Here is a 17,984-nt window from a genome sequence, read left to right as displayed (position 1 = left end):
CTTTTCAATGGTAATCAACATTTGGCCTACACAAACTTTCCTTATCACCGGCACATGGCAAGGGGGTAGGATGGAGTGTCCAAAGTTCGTTTACATTAATCAAACGAATACTATATTCGATCCACAATTTCTCATATTATACACAAGTTTATTAAAATCAATTAGTAAAAACGAACATTCAAATATTAAACTACAAATAGGTGCAATTAGACAAATTATCGTCCCTAAAATCCGGCGATTTCGCGATCTGAAGAAAAGGTCATCAAAACAGACCCTAATTTGCGCACGAGAGTTAAGGCAAGTGATCTATCAAAAGGCGATCCATCAAAAGTAAGGTAATTGCGTAAATAGCAAGTCAGTATATCATACAATCAGTTGGTATCACTTTTTACTAAAAATGTTGATGACATCGTTTCTCAAATTAAAGATTTCGTAACCCTTTTCTGTAAGTTCCTTTTTTCAGAACGAACGCAAAAGACTCCATAATTCTTTTGTAAATATTTTCATACTTTCATACCCAATTTCGTCACTGTTTAATTTAATGTTTCTCTTTCCTTTAGTGATATCAGAATTTCGAAATTTTACAGATTTTTGTTTGGAGATATGGACCTGTTCGCGAATGAAGGTCACGCGCGAACTATGGTCACACCACCATACGTTTGCAAGAGAAGGTTGAGTTTTGGCAAGGATGAGACAATAATTACAAGCTCCGCCGTTTTTTAAAGTCATTTTTGGAAGAATATCATTGTAGAATTATCCTCCGAGAAGAGTTGCTCTTCAAATGCCCTCCCATTCGTAACATCACATTAGATGGCTGAAATGCTTGAACAACTTAACAGGCCATGCCATATATTTTTGTAGTCCCACATGCACATTTCTGTGTACATGGTATTCAGTGCTGAGACTTTCAGCACAATTTCTGTATGCTACCTCGAATAATGATCACCGTTTTGTAATCATGCTTGCTCCCGGACAGTTTAATTCACAATGTAATCTTAGGACCAGAACTCAAGCTTCTTCTTAAACGGGTATAACATTGTTCATTTGCCGGTTTGATCTCATGCTCTTCTGGACCTTTGCCCAGAAGATCTCTTGACCTTCTTCATCCTCTGTCCACAACAAATAAGGCTTGTTTCGACTCAGCAAGAGCCTAACAAGGTACGGTAGATGGTCATTATCGATGTCTTCAAGGAAAATCAAGATGACCTTCTCCAACTTGGTGTCATTCATGTGCTCCACTGCCATACGGAGCTTGGTCATGTACCAGGCATCGTCCACAGACTGGTTGCTAAGCAACAATATTGTCTTGTGGCTGTTTTCGATGACGTCGTAGATGGCGTTCAAGTAGAACAATCCTGGGTGAAGATCGGCATCGCCAAATATGACGCGCTCCAGATGAGGCATCCTCTGCTCCAGAAAAGGTTTCATGCAGTCATTTACCCACCATTCATCGTCTTCATGGAACATGAGGTTGAGTTGGTATTCATAGTCCTCCGGAGTTCGATCTTCGGTGATCTCATGGTAACCAACGATGGCCAACTTGAGGAGATACAACTTATAGTTTATCCACCATCGGTTCAGATACACGAGTATACCGAGTGTTAAAACTAAAATCGGCGCAAAACATGCGGAAACGATTATCATGGCATTGACCCTACAATATTCAAACGGATGGAACGACCAAATTATTTGATTGACCAACGGTTTTAAGGAACTGCTAGAGCATAGGGTTTCATTTTCTGGATCGAAATTTATTTTTCCTTCAACCTCGTTCAACCATTGTCTGAACCAGGTGAGTTCGCAATGGCATGATAAGGGATTTTTTGCAATATTTAATCTAATCAAAGTTGACGGCATGAAAGTGTTGGAGGCTACGGTCGAAATATGATTGTTCTGTAAGTACAACTGTACAAGTTCATTTGTGCCCCAAAATAGCTCTTGGTCGATGAATGTAATTGAATTATACTGCAGCTGCAACACCTGTAAATTGTGCAATCCATGAAAAGCGTCCTTGGAAATGCTGGTTAATTGATTTTGAGGCAGACGAAGCACTAGCAGGGTCGTTAAGTTTGCAAATGTTCCTGACGCAACTTGTAGTATACGACAACTTGTTAAGTCTAGCTCAACAAGACTACCAAGCGGGGTGAATATGCCAGGAATATTGTGTAGGTTATCTAAAGAGTTTTTCCGTAGTTTAAGGATATGCAATGAGACCAAGCCTGAAAACAACGATGTCCCTGTCTGTATATCAACTAAATCCTCAGCTTTGAGATGTGATCCCGACATATTGAGAACCCTCAGCGCAGATGTATTCGTGAACTGGTCAATTGATGACATTTTCAACAGGCTATATGACATATCCAGATAAAGTAGATTTTGCATATTTCTAAACGAACCTTTCATGGTTAATTCATTCGAATGCGACATGTCGAATAATTCTAAGGAACCGAGTGAAGTGAGGGCGTCCCCTAATATCCGCAAACGATTGGCATTGCCAGAAAGATTAAGTGCTTTCAATTTTTCCAACCCAGTGAAGGTTTCATGATAAAGGGTTTTTATAAAGTTTTTTGTAAGAACAAGAGTCTGAAGATTAGTTACCTCCCATGGTCTGAACGTGATGCTACGGATGCCACTTTGATCAATCACCAGGTTACGGAGAAAAAATGATCCGTCAAACCATTGGGGATCCAATGTCACGAGGTTATTACGTGACAAATCAATTTTCTTGAGGTTTGAGGCGCAAGCGAACGAGGCGCGTGGAAGTGACTGTATTCTATTCCCATACAAACTTATGTTTACCAGTGCATGTAAGCCACAAAATGATTCATTATTGATGTTAGATATACGATTTCCTCCAAGGCTCAGGACTTGCAGTTTTTCCAGACCACGCAGAGCAAACCCTGGAATATGTTTTAAGATGTTTAAATCTAAATTAAGGTCTTTAATCAGTGGCACATTTTCTTTTCGCATCGACGATATGTTCGCTGGATGAATGTACTTAATGCCTGAAGAATCAATCAGAAGTCGCTCAATTTCAACATGGCCCATGAAATACCGGACGTCGAAAGTAGCTAACTTGATATTGTTCATGTTCAGAGTACCTAATTTGGGCAAATATCCAAACGCCTTAGGTTGAATAAACGTCACATTGTTATCATTTACATTGAACTTATGGACAAAGCAATTTCTCCAAGGTAAAAGGTCATCCTCATTTATAGTAGTAATTGTGTTGAAGGATAGATTAACTATCAACATATTTCGCCATCCATAAGCATTTCCACCCTTCGGAGTACTCACCGAAGTGCCAGAGATGGTACTGATCTTGTTGTGTGATAGATTTATTATATATAAAAGAGCATTCTTCTGAAGAAAATACATGGGTAGAAAAGTAATCAGGTTATAATCTAGTCTCACGACCCGCAATTGTGGTAGAGTTTCGAATGTTCCACTATCAATGAAGGCAATGAAGTTGTGACCAGCATACAATTCTTCAAGTTGGTTGTAATTCATGAAAGACATGTTTACAAGTTCTGTTAATAGGTTTTGACGGATGGATAAGACCAACAGGCCATGCGGAAGGTCTTGGGGAACTGAGGTAAGATTGAGATGAGCACACTTAGCGATTTGAATATCCTGGACTGGGCATGTATAGTTTGGCTGTTGTGAACTGATTGGCATGTCCACTCTAACCTTCTGCACGATACCTCCAAAAAATATTACTATCAAGATCAAGAGTGTTCGCGTCATGGAATCCATCGTGAGATTAGCCATATTGATCGTTCTCCACAAGTACACTGAGCTGTTTGTTACAATAAAAGCTTTGGCAACAGTTCCAGCTTTCGTATTCATAAAGCAAATTGTGTATGTATTAAGAATGAACACCTTTGCTGGCTTCCAAAAAAACAACGCAGTTTCTTAAGTACCGTCTGAGGACTTCGTACGTTTTATTAGATTTATGTACTAGACTATTTCCTGCATTAGCTTCCCGTAACTTGATACCTGTAAGTTAACAAACTTCGTGATTTGGTAAGAGCACTTTATCTCATTCAGACCAGGAAATAACTTGTATCTTACCTCCCTTTCTCTCTTTCTCCCTCTTTCTCTGTCTCTCTCACTCTCACACACACTCTCTCTCTCTCTCTCTCCCTCTCTCTCCCCTCTCCCTCCCCTTCCATTCGTGCCCCTCCGGCCACCTCTCTCTCTCTTGCATTTATTATCATTTCTCTCGTTCTTGTTCTATTAATCCATTCAATCGTTTGTTACTTTGTATATTCTTCTTCATAGTTCGTGGTCAAGTTGTTTAAATATTCGACTGACAATGTAAAGGTCGTGGGTTAGACCCGTGCATTACACTTGACTTTGAAGTTCCATGCTCCGAGCCGCGCTTCTACTGCTAGGAGTTTCGGAGGCCAGGCACCAGTTTCACATTTATTACAAAATATTAAATTACCAGCAAAATTTCAATGAAAATTATAAACTTTAAATGGGGATTGTATTGGGAATAGTGAATCAAACAATTTTTCAAATTTAGTACTCCGCCCTTCCTACAATTTGTGTGCCAGAGTTGGTAACAGAAAAATTAGATCCTGACAAAAACTCAATATTTCAGGATAATGCGCTAATTTGTGCATGTTTTAATGTCCCGTTATTTAATCCATGATTCCCAATCTTCGATAACTTTAAGTTTGCTAAGCGTGTTTTCGTATCTTTTTTGAATTTTTGCAGTTGGAAAAAAGGATGAAAATACACAAGTTTGTGTTCGCTTGTTCTACTCATTTCACATTGAACAATGGATGAGAAATCATTGAGAGGGACAGCGAACAGTTGCTGAAATACCATTTTCTGATGTAGAAATTTTAAATCTTTTAATGTCATGCGCTGTTTTATTTCACCACCTGTTCAAGCGACTTGATCACACTCCTTTCTTTCAACTCCCTGGTAAGACATAGAGGCTTATATCTCTAAAGGCATTGACCAATCACCGGTGAGCGAACTCCTCCTCTAAATCTTATTTCAGGATTACCATTAGTAGCAATAACCTCCGCTCCCTCCCTCCCCCACCCTCTTCCTCCTTACGTCATTATATGAGCACATAATAATACCCATGTATTATGTATAATACCTATGTAATTATGAAAAATAACCGGAACCTTCATCATCATTTAGAAATCGATGATTTTTTTCTTCACATTTACAATGTAGACAGTTACACCATGTCATAATTGGCATGATTAGTGTTTTACACGCACCCCCCCCCCCCCCCCCCCGTCTCTCTCTCTCTCTCTCTCGCTCTCTCTCTCTCTCTCTCTCTCTCTCCATCTCTCTCTCTCTCTCTCCCGTAATTTATGCTCGTGAAGTTTCTCTTTTATTTATCAATGTTCTGAGCTATAACGTATTGTTTTACTTTTTATGGGACATTTACCAGGTATTATCTTTCTTAAAGCAAGATGATATAATGATGCCTTGTATATGAATATTATGCGAGGTCATTGCAATATTATTTTACCTCAATCATCGTTTATTGAATGATACAAAATAACTTTCTTAGGTATATGCCCTTCCTGTCTTCCTCCTCAGCTATTTCCTCTGTTTATTCCCCCAACATTTATTTTTCTTTTAGCAAAAAATTAATTTTCATGATATTTCTTTCTATCGCCACTATCTTTCTCTCTCGCTCTCTCTCTCTCTCTCTCTATCTCTCACCCTCTCTTTCACTTTTTGTCTTTCTTTCTCTCTCCTCTTTCTCTCTTGCTTTGTTTAGCTTTCCCCCTCTCCAATCTATTGTACTTCACATCCTTTCATTTAAAACTAAAAAGAAGAATAAGAAGACTTCCCTCCTTCCCCTCCATTGTACTGCATAAGAACATTTTTACACAAATATTTAGTCATATAATGAAAACTATACATCAATAACTCTAAAACCCGACCGTAGCGGATATTCTTTGTAACAATTTATTTCGATATTATGCCAATTCAAATGTTAATAACTGGCTAGACAGTGCATGGCCTTCATCACCGATCTCAAAGATTATAATAAAACATGTAAAATCAGAATGTGCAGGTATAATTGTACTCTTTTTATCATCACAAATTGTTGTCCTTCATTCTTTTATTGGTATATGGGCGTAACAAGGACAGATAACCTTCATCTTTTAATAATAGTAATTAAAACGATATAAACTCCTGGAAGGAAACAGAGATTGACCGGTAAAATTGGGCTGTACTAGTCATTTCTTCATGACGTTTTTTCGAAGTAGGACATACTTTTTATAACAAGAATTGCTAAGATGACGACTATTTCGGTAAGATACATCATGGTTTCGATAGAGCTGAATTAAGTTTGATAAGCGTATATGGTTTTATTTTCCTTTTTTATGTTCTCTTTTATTTAAACGATTATTGTTACAAAGTACATGTATCACAGAGATGTATTTATATATTGTTATATATTCATTGCATTCTCCGCAGTCCTAAATTCTTTCTATCTGTCTTACTTTCATTTTCTCCCTCTTGTTTGATTTTATCTTTGAGGGGGCTATTTTATTTACCATGTAAACTTCTCTCTATCACTTCTACATTTATGGTTTTTATTACTATTTCATTATGTTTATTTTATGTCATTTAATGACTCCCAAACTTTCATTTAACCCCCTCTCCCTCTTTCTCTCGTTATCTTATTTTTCTCTCTCCCACTTCTTTCCCACCTACTCCCATTTCTGCTCTCATATGTCTCCTTTTTTAAATATATTTGTTTACATTTATCAGTCATATTTCTTTCTTTCTTTCTTTTTTGTTGGTAGGGGGGGGGAGGCTCCAACACATGCTTCGCTGAAAAACGGAGAAATCGTCAGTGTTGCATCTACCATAGATTTAGCTTTAGGGCGCTATACCGTATAGGTCAGCTGAAATGTTTAGTTAAAGGTTGAAACTAAGAATTCGGCAAGGGTAAGATTATATATTATTATTTATCCTCTTGCTTTTCAGCACTTTCAGTTTTTTTTTCATAAAGGGACTATCTCGACATACCGCCTTGGTCTTTTATAGTAACCTTTGTTATATGTATAATGATTTGCATCTGTGCTTTAAAAAAAAAATTACATGAGCATATGCTTTTATTGGAATGGAATAAAATTGAACTAAAACTTGACCGCAGGGATATTTTCACCGAGCTTGTATCATGCAACCTTTTTTTCTCCAGGGAACTGTAAAACCAGCTGTCCCTTTCGATAAGGATGCTGACGCTACGGCACTCTATGAAGCTATGGCCGGTTTCGGTAAGACATTCTCATTTTATCTTCTTCAATATGTGATATGTTTGGCGATGTCCTAAGCGGTGTCACAGGGTCATTTTGTGAAAAGGGGTGTCGGGAAAAGGATTATGGAGTTACAAGTTGTAGAAAAGAGAAAGAAGATGGAAGATCGGAAGATTCCAAATTTAACATTCTGTGGGATAAAAACCAATCATATTGTTTTTTGTTTCGTTTTGGAGACAGAGGTTTCATTTTTTCTTCTTCAAACAGACGAACGGGACCGACAATTTTGCCAACAAAGATATATAATAGGCTAAATGAAATAAAAGGCCAAATATAAGGACATGAAATAAATATCACTCCCTGCCCCTTTTGTAATAGTACCCCTGGTTAATTTCTGCAAAATTTGAAATTGTGTTTATCCACTTTTTCATGACCGAAGGTACGGATGAGGACGCCATCAATGCTATTCTCACCAAGAGATCAAACAATCAGCGACAAGAGATTAAGGAAGCCTTCAAGACCAAATACACGCAGGTTTGTAATATATTTTAATATTTCATATTCATATGTCTCATACCTTTATAGTCGCACCGCCAAACCAACTCCAAAACCGACAAGCTCTTGCCCATTCGGGGTAATGATTTATTTATTTATTTATTTATTTGTATTTGTATTTTTGGGGTATTTTTTTGTTATTTTTTGTTTGTTATTTTTGTTTGTTATTTTTTGTTTGTTTTTTTTTTGTTTTTTTGGGGGGGTGGTCTGGTGTCGGTTTCGTTGGTTTGACTAAGGCATTATAAAGGAGCTACAAAGGAGATCTGCGATAAATCCCTGGGGGTGTTTCACAAAGATCCTAACTTGAACTTATCTCTTAGTTGGACTTAACAATTATGGAAAGCTCTCAGCATCTTTGAAAATATTTTATAAAAGTTATTTTAAGAGGCATAAAATGTTGATTTGAATCATTCATATATTCTATTTTTAAGGACATTTCATGTTTTAATAAAAAGTCTAAAATACTTGAATTTTTGCTTTTGAACATATTTTATTTTAAGGCTACAAATGGCTCTCCATAATATTTAAGTGCAACTTAGGATCTTTGTGAAACACCCCCTGGTCTAATGAATTTATTGGCAACTGCAGTATCATCTGGATGCTCACGTTTTCCAAAGTAATAAGAACCTAGGGAAAGGTAGACAATTTTTGTTTCTTGGAATAAAAGGAAACATTTTGCGATATATTTGCGATTTCAAGTAATTTAAAATACTCAATAGAAATTAAGTTCATGTAGGTTAAACAATGAGAAATGCAACAATTTTTGTACATCCACTAAATACCTTACCTTCTCCGAAACGTCCCAAATGGTCATGAGGGTCACCATATATACATGTAAGGGTAAAACTGTGGCCATTTGACTCGTGAGCCAGCGGTCTTGAACTATCTTTCGTATTTAGACTTAAAGGTAAAGACCAGTATTGGTAACGCCCCAATTTCAAAAAATGAAATGGAAGCTCTCATTACCAATCATGTGAAAGAATATGTTTTGACTAATACATGATGATAAAAAAATTGCCGGGAAACCGCCTACTAATTGATATATTTGGTAAATTTGTTTCTCTCATGGTCCTGTGAGAGATATAGGGTAGTCCCATATACATCTTTCTGTGTATAGTGCTTGTAATTTTACGAAGAATGGGCCAAATTTCTTATCATTTTGACGATTCCAGAACCTTGCAGATGCTAGATGCTAGATGATCAACCTTTTCTGATCGATTCCACAACGTTTCTTTCACAATTCAATCGCATGACCATAACTGGTCTTTACCTTTAATTCATTATATTTTTGAAAGAACTTATACTTTCATGTGAAATATATTTTACATGATGCAGAACCAAATACTATAACAAATCTGTAGAAGTGTCTTTGTCTAGTCGTTTAAGCACTTGACTTGAAATTCAAAGGTCGTGGTTCGGTCCCCGATACGGCACGAATTGTCCTTTGGCAAGGTATTAATCTTCATTTGCCACACTCGACCCAGGTGCGGTAAATGGGTACCTGGCAGGAATTTATTCCTTGAAATGTTGGAGCGCTGTAAAGGCAGCTAGACTAAAGCCGGGGTATTAATTAATGCGCCTTGGAATAAGATTTCTAGATAGACGGCGTTATAGAAATGCCTATAATTTGTAATCATTATCATTATCTCTTTTCCTCATGTTCCGTTCTTCTTACTTGTGTCACGAAGGACCTTGTCGATAGCCTGAAGGATGAACTGAGCGGAGACTACCGCAAGACTGTCAAAGCTCTAATGGATGAACCTGCAGTCATGATTGCTCGATGCCTCAACAACCTGTGCCAAGTGAGTTACATCACTTCACCGATACCCCTGTACTAATGAAGACACCAGTCAGTACCGCAAAGTGGGGACAAGTGGCTTTAGACATAACAGAAATAGCAATGAAGGAACAAAAAACAAATTCAAATACTAAGTATTCAAATACTTCTTTAAGATATTAACAATCTATGATAATTTAGTTTTTTGTAATGAAGAAAGTTAAATTGAATGAATTAATATAAATAAACATAAGCACAATTTTGTTCAAAGAGTACTGCAACAAAATTCAAGTGTTTCTCATAAATTTTGTTCCTTTCACGGTATTTTTTGTTGAGATAAAAAAAATAGTACTCATACATGGTTGAATTAACTTGAGATAAACATTTTGCCATGGAATCATAAAAGTTGTTATTCTTCAGAAACTTGTTAAAGTGCAAATCCATAATTAATGCTGGATACGTTTTTTTTTTTTTTTAATATTCTTCTTTGATTTCCATAGTGTGGTGGTGATAAGATGGAAATCGGTCTACTCGAGATCATCTACCCACTCTCTGCAACGGTAAGTGTAAACCTCCTGTGTTAAATGGATCAAGGTATATCAAATGTCATTCTGTGTTTGATGATTGATGGCTGTTTCTCCCCTGACTGCTAGGAAAGTACGTGCATGCTTGTAAGTATGCATCCAGGGGACTAATGGATTTAAATGCTCTCCGAGGGGCTCGGTAATGAGATATAATGCCTTAATTCGAAAGGACATCAGTACATCTACTTGATTTGGAATCCCGGAGCTCTCGGTAATGAGACTACTGCCCTACCGTAGGCAGCCAAATTTAGGGGCAAATTTTGTTATTGTGTAATGAAGGTGTGCTAGTGAGGTGCAGTGGCTCAGTGGTAGAGCAGGAGTCTCGTAACCGAGAACTTCCGGGTTCCAAACCGAGCCGATGACCTGTTGCCCTAGTGCCCATTACCAACTCTCTCGGAGAGGATTTAAAGCCATACATTACCAAGTATTTGGAAGTTCTGAAATTAAACTGACAACAAATTTCACTTTATCTGGGCCCTCTTTCAATACAAAATTGTTATCAATAACAACTGTTTTATTCTTATGACAACATTTCTCTCAGCCAATAAAATGCCACGATTTCAATAGCTTATTACAGTTATGTAACTTTGTTATTGATATACCGTTTTATGAAACAGGGCCCAGATTTAAGCTCTAGTAGAGCTAAATACATGATACAGTTAGTACATCATGAAGAGAGCATGTACAGTACATTAGTTGTATGTACAAATTAATAATTTCAAGAGTAATACAGGGAATGAAAAGAGTATAATTTATTGTCAAATCTCCAACAAAGGGGTACAGGATCTCAAAAAAATACATGTACAGTACATTTCTCAGATGTTTACAATAATTATCAGTCTGAAATGGTCATTACCGATGTTAACCTGTGTTATCATAATATATTTCAGCAATAAGACCATCTTCATATTTTATATTTTCCTAGGACGTTCTTGGAATTGCAGCTGTATACAAAGAGAGTGAGTTTCATATTGTTTCATTCGTAATTGAACTGAATTGCCATTCATTGTCCCTTTCAGGATTTTTTTTTCTTTCTTTCATTTCCTGCTCAATGTTTCAGTGGTAAAAGTGACTGATCCACTTCAGTATTTTAGTTCTCATCTACGTCAGAATTCATCAACCATTCGTTAATTTGAAGTTAATTTTAAGCTCAAGTTCAACAATACAAAAATATAATTAATATTGAGATTTGCAGGCACGTGGATGAGACTAAGATAACATTTTGTGAATTGCAAGAGTAAAGAATTATGCAATTTTGGCTCAAAATTGTTAAAAGGAGTTAATCAACGTAAAAAATTGTCTATCACATTAGTACATTGTCAGAGAACCCTTCTTCCGCAAATGATTTACTAAATTTTGATGAAATATGATACTTTGACAATTCATCCTTTCTTTTTAACCGTAATAATTGTTATGTTTATTTGCATAGGCCTAGTACTTATGATTCATTGTCAGTAATTAGTTTTTAGTGTTTAAAATTGTTTATGTTTTTAGAAATGCAGAAGAAAATCAAAAAATCAAACCATATCATAACGAATCAAAATGCTCTTCAAAGATTATATTATTATGTGAATGCACCTTTTACAACAAATTACGATTTATACAAATCACAATTCGGTTTGGTGTTTTGTATTATACCTGTTGCAAATTGCTTTAAAGGTGGACGCCATTTTAATATTTCATGCATGTAGTTAATCATTGCTTTCACGGATTCAAACAATAGCAAACAAATGTATAGAAAACGTTAGTCACCTGTGTAGGCCAGGTGACACAACGTCGTGACGTCAGTGATTGGGGTTAATAATAACTAGTCATTGGTCCCGTTATACCCATATTTGTATCAGCTCTTGTATATGTTTGTCAGGTTTTCATATATGTCCTTCTTGTCTCAGACTTAGGCTAACTCCTTATCGATCACTGAATACTTTTGCTATAGTTTTTGTTCAAACGACAAGAGGTTTCATTACAAAATACCATACTATATTTTGGACAAGCAAATGAATGCAGCTATTGGTTCCTTTTCTTTAAGCTTTCTCCACGGTCCTCCACGAAGATGTAAGCAAAACTGATACAGGACCATTCAAGGACGTCATCTTAAACATCTTGGTGGTATGTTCCATTAGTTTGTCAGGTTTTATTGTAAAAAAACGCAGTGGTATTTTTTTTGCGGCGGTTTATCACCGTGTCGTACCTGAACGAGCCTTAAGCAAGTTAAAGGGGGTATTTGTTTGTGTTGGGGGGGGGGGGAGTACTCTAGGGTAAGTGTCCTGAGTATTTCTTTATTGCCAGGGGATAGGATTCCTGAGGGCAATTTGGGGGAGATTAATTAATTTTTTTTTCGTTCCAAACAAGACCGCAAATACTTTCAAGAAATCAACTCAAGGGCAATTTCAATATCCGGTAACTATGGATTCTAGAAATCATTTTCGCATTACGTCATGTGTCATTCTCTTCTTAATAACAGATGTTTTCATGTTCACCTTCTTCTTATACTTTCAGGGAGAGCGTTCGTCTTCTATCCGCGTAGACAGTGCTACCGCAAAGGACGATGCTGATTATTTTTTCAAAGTAAGCTCTTATTTTAATACAAAGTTTTGTTTAAATTATGATAAAACTACTCGTACTAACTTTATTTCAATATGTTACAAACTTAAAATTAGCACGGCTTTCTTTTAAATAAAAAAAAAGTGATTTATTACTTTTCCGATGGAGAAGAGCTTTTTGTAGACCCCCAAAATGTTCTTTGATGACGACGGTTAAAAAAACAACGTTGGTTAAAAATGTAATATATTAAAGTAAGGTTCGAATTGAATTAACTGATATGACTAATTGTAGAATACTTTGTACATGTCTGTTTTTATTAAACGGTAAAGGACATTGTAAGTTCGTTATACGTAAACGTCCAATGTTACGAGAAGGCAATAGTTTTAAACTTTTGTAGTTTAAACCTACACACTCTAATCTCCTGAGTATATAAACACTATGGAAAATGTTTGTCTCGTAATTGCATCAAAGCAATGTCATATTTCTTACATTTACATCAAGGCTTAAACGTTCTTTCTAGCTTTTTCTAGCTATATGAGTCATGCTGTAGCAGTAGCCTTATATATGCATAATTATTATATCATGATTTTGTTTGTCAAATATTCAGACGAAGCCCGAGGACTGGCAACTGCCCAATGAGCGCGTCGCAGAACTGTTTGGGAGGGCGAGTATTGTCCAGCTGAGACAAACGTTCACACTTGCTGACGCGGTACGTAGAATAAAACTTTGTTTTAATAATCTAAAGTTTACGAGGGTTTGGCTACATGGGCGTGTGCTTTAATCCATAATCTGGACGGTTTTATTTTATGTCACAATGGCGATCTCTCATATCCCCTACCTGCTGCAAGCCGAAGATGGCGTGATCCACGAATCCGTACGCATCGATGGTACGCCCAGCTCAATTTCGAAGGGCGTGGAAATTCGGGGATTACGTCTCTTATCTGCCGTCTCTTATCTTTATTTATTAACTCTTTCTTTCTGTACGTTTTTTGTCGTAATATTTTTTATTTTAAAAAAAAGATCCAATCACCATCAATTTTTCGTGGTCAGGCAGAAGAAAACTTATAGTGATAAATAATAAATATTATTATTATTATTTTTTTATTTTTTATTATACAACATATTTATATAGCACATATCACAATTATGTTTCATGTTTCATAAGCGGTGTAAGGAAGAAAAGGAAAGAAAAAGAATAGTCATCAAATATCTTTGGGAATTGTTCATGACAAAATACTGACTGTGGAGCTATTGTCGCCGGAGGAAATGTAGTACAACCATTGGGACTTCCCATATAAAGATGTGAAAATTATAATATGGATATCTGATTGCTTTCTAATCGATTTTGTTTGCAGCAATTTCAGGCCAACAATCTGAGTTTGGAGAAAGTTATGCAGGATAGCAATATGGATGAAACTCAGAAAGCTGCCTTCAGGGTTATTTGTGAGTTCTAGATTTAATCGTCTTCCTCTGCTTCTTTTTCTTCTTCTTCTTCTTCTTTTTCTGCTTCTTTTCCTTCTTCTTCTCCTTTTTCTGCTTCTTTTTCTGCTTCTTTTCCTCCTCCTTCTCCTTCCTCATTTGTTAGCCTTCTCCTTCTCCTCCTTCTCCTCTGTTCCTCTTTCTTCTTCTCCTTATTCTCCATGTCTTTCTCTCTCTGTATCTTCTTTCTCTTTTTTTTAAACATTATTCCTTTATCCCTTTATGAAAATCACAAAAAACAATATTTTACGAAAAATTGTGATGTTAATTATTCCTAAACTCATGCAAATTTGGTATCAAAATGTAGATAATTAATTGAGGTATTCCAGCAAGTTATGCCATAAAACAGTGTCCGCATATGAATATTGAATACGACATTTCCCCTTAAGATTTTCTCACAGTTTGAGGGACACAACATAAAGACTTTGTACTGTAATGTAATGATAATGTAAATTGAATGTAATGTAACCGTGACTGAGCTGATCTTATCCCATTTGATCACATTCACAGTCAAGAGCATGTGCCAACCTCTTGCGTTCTACGTTGACTCGCTGTACTGGGCCATGAAGGGACTAGGTACCGACGATGACAAACTCATTCGCATCGTCGTAGGCAGATCAGAGGTAAGTTGGTCATACAGGAGAGATGAATATTTAAATCAGAAAATAGTTAACATTTTTTCACTCCCCTTTCTTTATCTCTCTCTCTCTCTCTCTATTTCTCTCTTTCCCTCTCTCCTTATCTCTCTGTCTCTCTCTCTCCCCTTCTCTCTTTCTCTCGCTCTTGCATTTCTTTTTATTTCTATCTTTCTTGTTCTATTCATTAGTTCAATCCTTTGCTACTTTGTATCTTCTTTTTCCTGTTTCGTGGTCAAGTTGTTTGAATATTCGACTGCAAAAAATGTGGAAGTCGTAGGTTGGACCCCGTAAAGGGCTTGCAATTACAAAATCACAACATCTCATTTTCCCTACATTGCTTCTCGGATTAAATTAAAATGTATTTCTCTAATTTGGTCTGTATATAATTTATTGGGGCAAATGGGAGATCGGACAATTGTTTCCTTCCCGCCCTTGACTACGCCACAATTTTTTTTTTTTTTTTTTTTTTTTTTTTGGGGGGGGGGGGGCGGGGTCATTGTTTTGCCGCCTTATTCAATCAGAGCATACATTTAAATTTATTTAACTCACTGCCTACTAGAACCGAGTGGTCCATGCATAGCTCATGGTGGTGAGAGAATTCAGTGATAATCGAGTGATAATCGGGCTAATACGAAATTTGATCAAGAACCACCGATACCTAAAAGGACATTTTTTGTTCCTTTCCTTAAATTTATTTTGTTTTCCTTTTATATGTATCTTTGGAATTCTCTCTCTCTCTCTGGTCTAGATCGACCTGGCTTCCATCAAGACCATGTTCAAGGAGAAATACACCCCGACCACCCTGGCTGCTATGGTCGAAGATGACACCAGTGGAGACTACAAGAATGTTCTCATTGGTATCATCAACGCCGATGCTGCACCTACCCCAGCCCTCACCACCACCTAAAGACCGGCTGGAGTAATTCCATTCACCAAGTTAACACAGTATTATAGCTGTTACGTATTATGAAGAAAATAACTTTACCAAGATTATAATTACTAAGCCACCTTATAAATAGCTGACATTAGTAAACCGTGTACTCGTATAACCTCACAGGCGCTACAAGCTCTAGAAAAGGAGCCAATAATGAAGCTGGCCACTTTAGACAGGAAGATAGATGACCACTAAGACTACACATGTTAGGTACATGCATATAACAAAACTCACTACCTGATGAAGTGGCCATGTTTCAGTTTACATCTACCTTGATGCCATATCATCCACATGTGATGTTACGAGAGTACATGGTTTACTACTGTGAGCTATTCATGAGCTGATGTAGGGGTTGTAATCTAGGTACAGATACAATTGTGACATTGTCATAACACGGGACAGTATGACAGCGTCTGAAAGTTGGTGAAACGGGTGCTGGAATACAATCGCATCAAGCGATATTAGACATCGAGTTTATCAGGGCATGTGCAAGTAAATGTTACGTATATAACGCATCATATTATACATTCACTGTACTAAATACAGTCTTAGATACTATAGTTAAACATCATAAAGTCCCTTTCTATTACTATATATATATATTTATTTCCTAGTACTATACTGACACTAGTAATTCCTATAATCATAATGATACTTAGCATATATATATTATATAAAAGTATACTAAAAAAGAACGTGTACAGTACATATATCGAAATATTTTGTTTTATTGGATAAAAGTAGGTGAGTATTCAATGTACATGTCATTTAGAATGCACTGTGGTTATTTTAATCTCATTCCTGTTGTAATGTTTTTAATTATTCCAATCGTGTTGTAGAGGGAATATTGTATAGAATTCAGCAATCATACATTCATGAACAAAATATGAACACAAGCTACATAGAACAGAATCTCTATAACGGACAGTTTAGGCCCATTTATTTTGATTTGGTCCAGGGGGCATCTACGTGATTTCTAGGATATATCTATGACATCCAACATGACTCAGACAGCAAGAAAAGAAAGTGAAAGAAATCTGTCTAGCTCCACAACCTTTTCGGTGTTTAATTACTCAATTACAGTGATAATACATCATCTAAAGCGACGGACAAAATAAAGAACATATGCAAATGAAGATTTCGATATTCATGAGTTTTCATATCATAATATTCATTACCATACATTTGAAATAGTGAGATGAAGTTTTGTTTGTATTATACTGTATTGTACAGTACAATGGGTGCAGGGATTTCAAATCTAATTTCTGTGAGAGGTCATCTTTTCTAAATGGTCAGATATTAAGAATTACAATTGAGAAACAGAGTGGAACTGGTTGCATAAATATATTATGGTAACAACATACTTCACTATAATTGTAAAATATCGTACCTAAAACTATACATATTCTGTTTGCACAAACAGAAAATAAATTACGTGAAATTACTGGCAAGCTCATACAATTGCAGCATAATGAAACACAATGAAAAAGTAACCATGATAACGTTCAATCATGTTGGATGCTGTTATTAGTTTTGTCACGCTTAGCGTTTGTACCGCGGTTCGTTTGTAAACTTAATGGCTGCACGTTTCGATATGATTTGTTATTATTATTACAATTAATGAAGAGATGTTTTTGACATTACAAGGAAACTTCCTAGGGTTTTCAATTCCATAAAAGTGTAACTTTTCCCTTTCGTATTTGTATTTAAATCTCAGTTATTTTTTAAATTGGTTGAATTTATTACCATTTTTCATAACTGGTAATGCCGATCACCCTATAATGAACGTATTCTGGGAGCAGGTTAATTACCTTCAGTACCCTTTGATATCCCATAGAAATGGTCAGATTACGCGTTGCGGCACTGTATAATGTTTGCACATTAATTTAAATCGGTGATAAACATGGCTATTCAAATTGGCTTCGGTTGATTTTTGCTCTCGAAAGTTCTTTGAGATCGTGTTTTCCTTAAAATTTACCATTATCATAGTAATTTATCCATAAGAAATGTATTGCTACAAATATCACACTGATCTTTGTAATTGTACTATCAATGCAATCATTATTCCAATGCTTATAACTTATATATCTATTTTATTCCGTCTTGTCAAGTATTTTATAAAAAGACGGCGATATTTCATTACTTTGGGAGGTGAAGGGGACGAATCGTAAATTGTCAATGCATTAAAGTAAGAACATAAATAATTTTTCTGATTTTCTT

The 17,984-nt window shown here is 36.2% G+C and overlaps 2 protein-coding genes across 2 annotated transcripts; both read left to right on the top strand.

Moving 5' to 3' along the window:
• Positions 1–7,177: 7,177 nt before the first annotated feature.
• LOC756810 (annexin A5) lies at positions 7,178–14,167 on the top strand. Its single transcript, XM_030983527.1, has 9 exons — positions 7,178–7,274; positions 7,693–7,787; positions 9,497–9,610; positions 10,086–10,145; positions 11,095–11,128; positions 12,199–12,278; positions 12,669–12,737; positions 13,321–13,422; positions 14,078–14,167. Exons 1-9 carry the CDS (start codon positions 7,178–7,180, stop codon positions 14,165–14,167), a joined length of 741 nt encoding a protein of 246 aa, XP_030839387.1.
• Positions 14,168–14,708: 541 nt separating this feature from the next.
• LOC115923314 (annexin A8-like protein 1) lies at positions 14,709–15,769 on the top strand. The gene is made up of 2 exons (XM_030983761.1): positions 14,709–14,815; positions 15,579–15,769. The coding sequence occupies exons 1-2, from the start codon at positions 14,711–14,713 to the stop codon at positions 15,735–15,737; spliced, it is 264 nt and encodes an 87-aa protein (XP_030839621.1). The 5' UTR covers positions 14,709–14,710; the 3' UTR covers positions 15,738–15,769.
• Positions 15,770–17,984: the final 2,215 nt, after the last annotated feature.

Source organism: Strongylocentrotus purpuratus, unplaced genomic scaffold (genome assembly GCF_000002235.5).
Source record: "Strongylocentrotus purpuratus isolate Spur 01 unplaced genomic scaffold, Spur_5.0 spur5_scaffold_13, whole genome shotgun sequence".
Taxonomy (NCBI): Eukaryota; Metazoa; Echinodermata; class Echinoidea; order Camarodonta; family Strongylocentrotidae; genus Strongylocentrotus; species Strongylocentrotus purpuratus.
The sequence above is the reverse complement of the archived record's forward strand: the minus strand, read 5'-3'. Positions and strand labels throughout refer to the sequence as shown.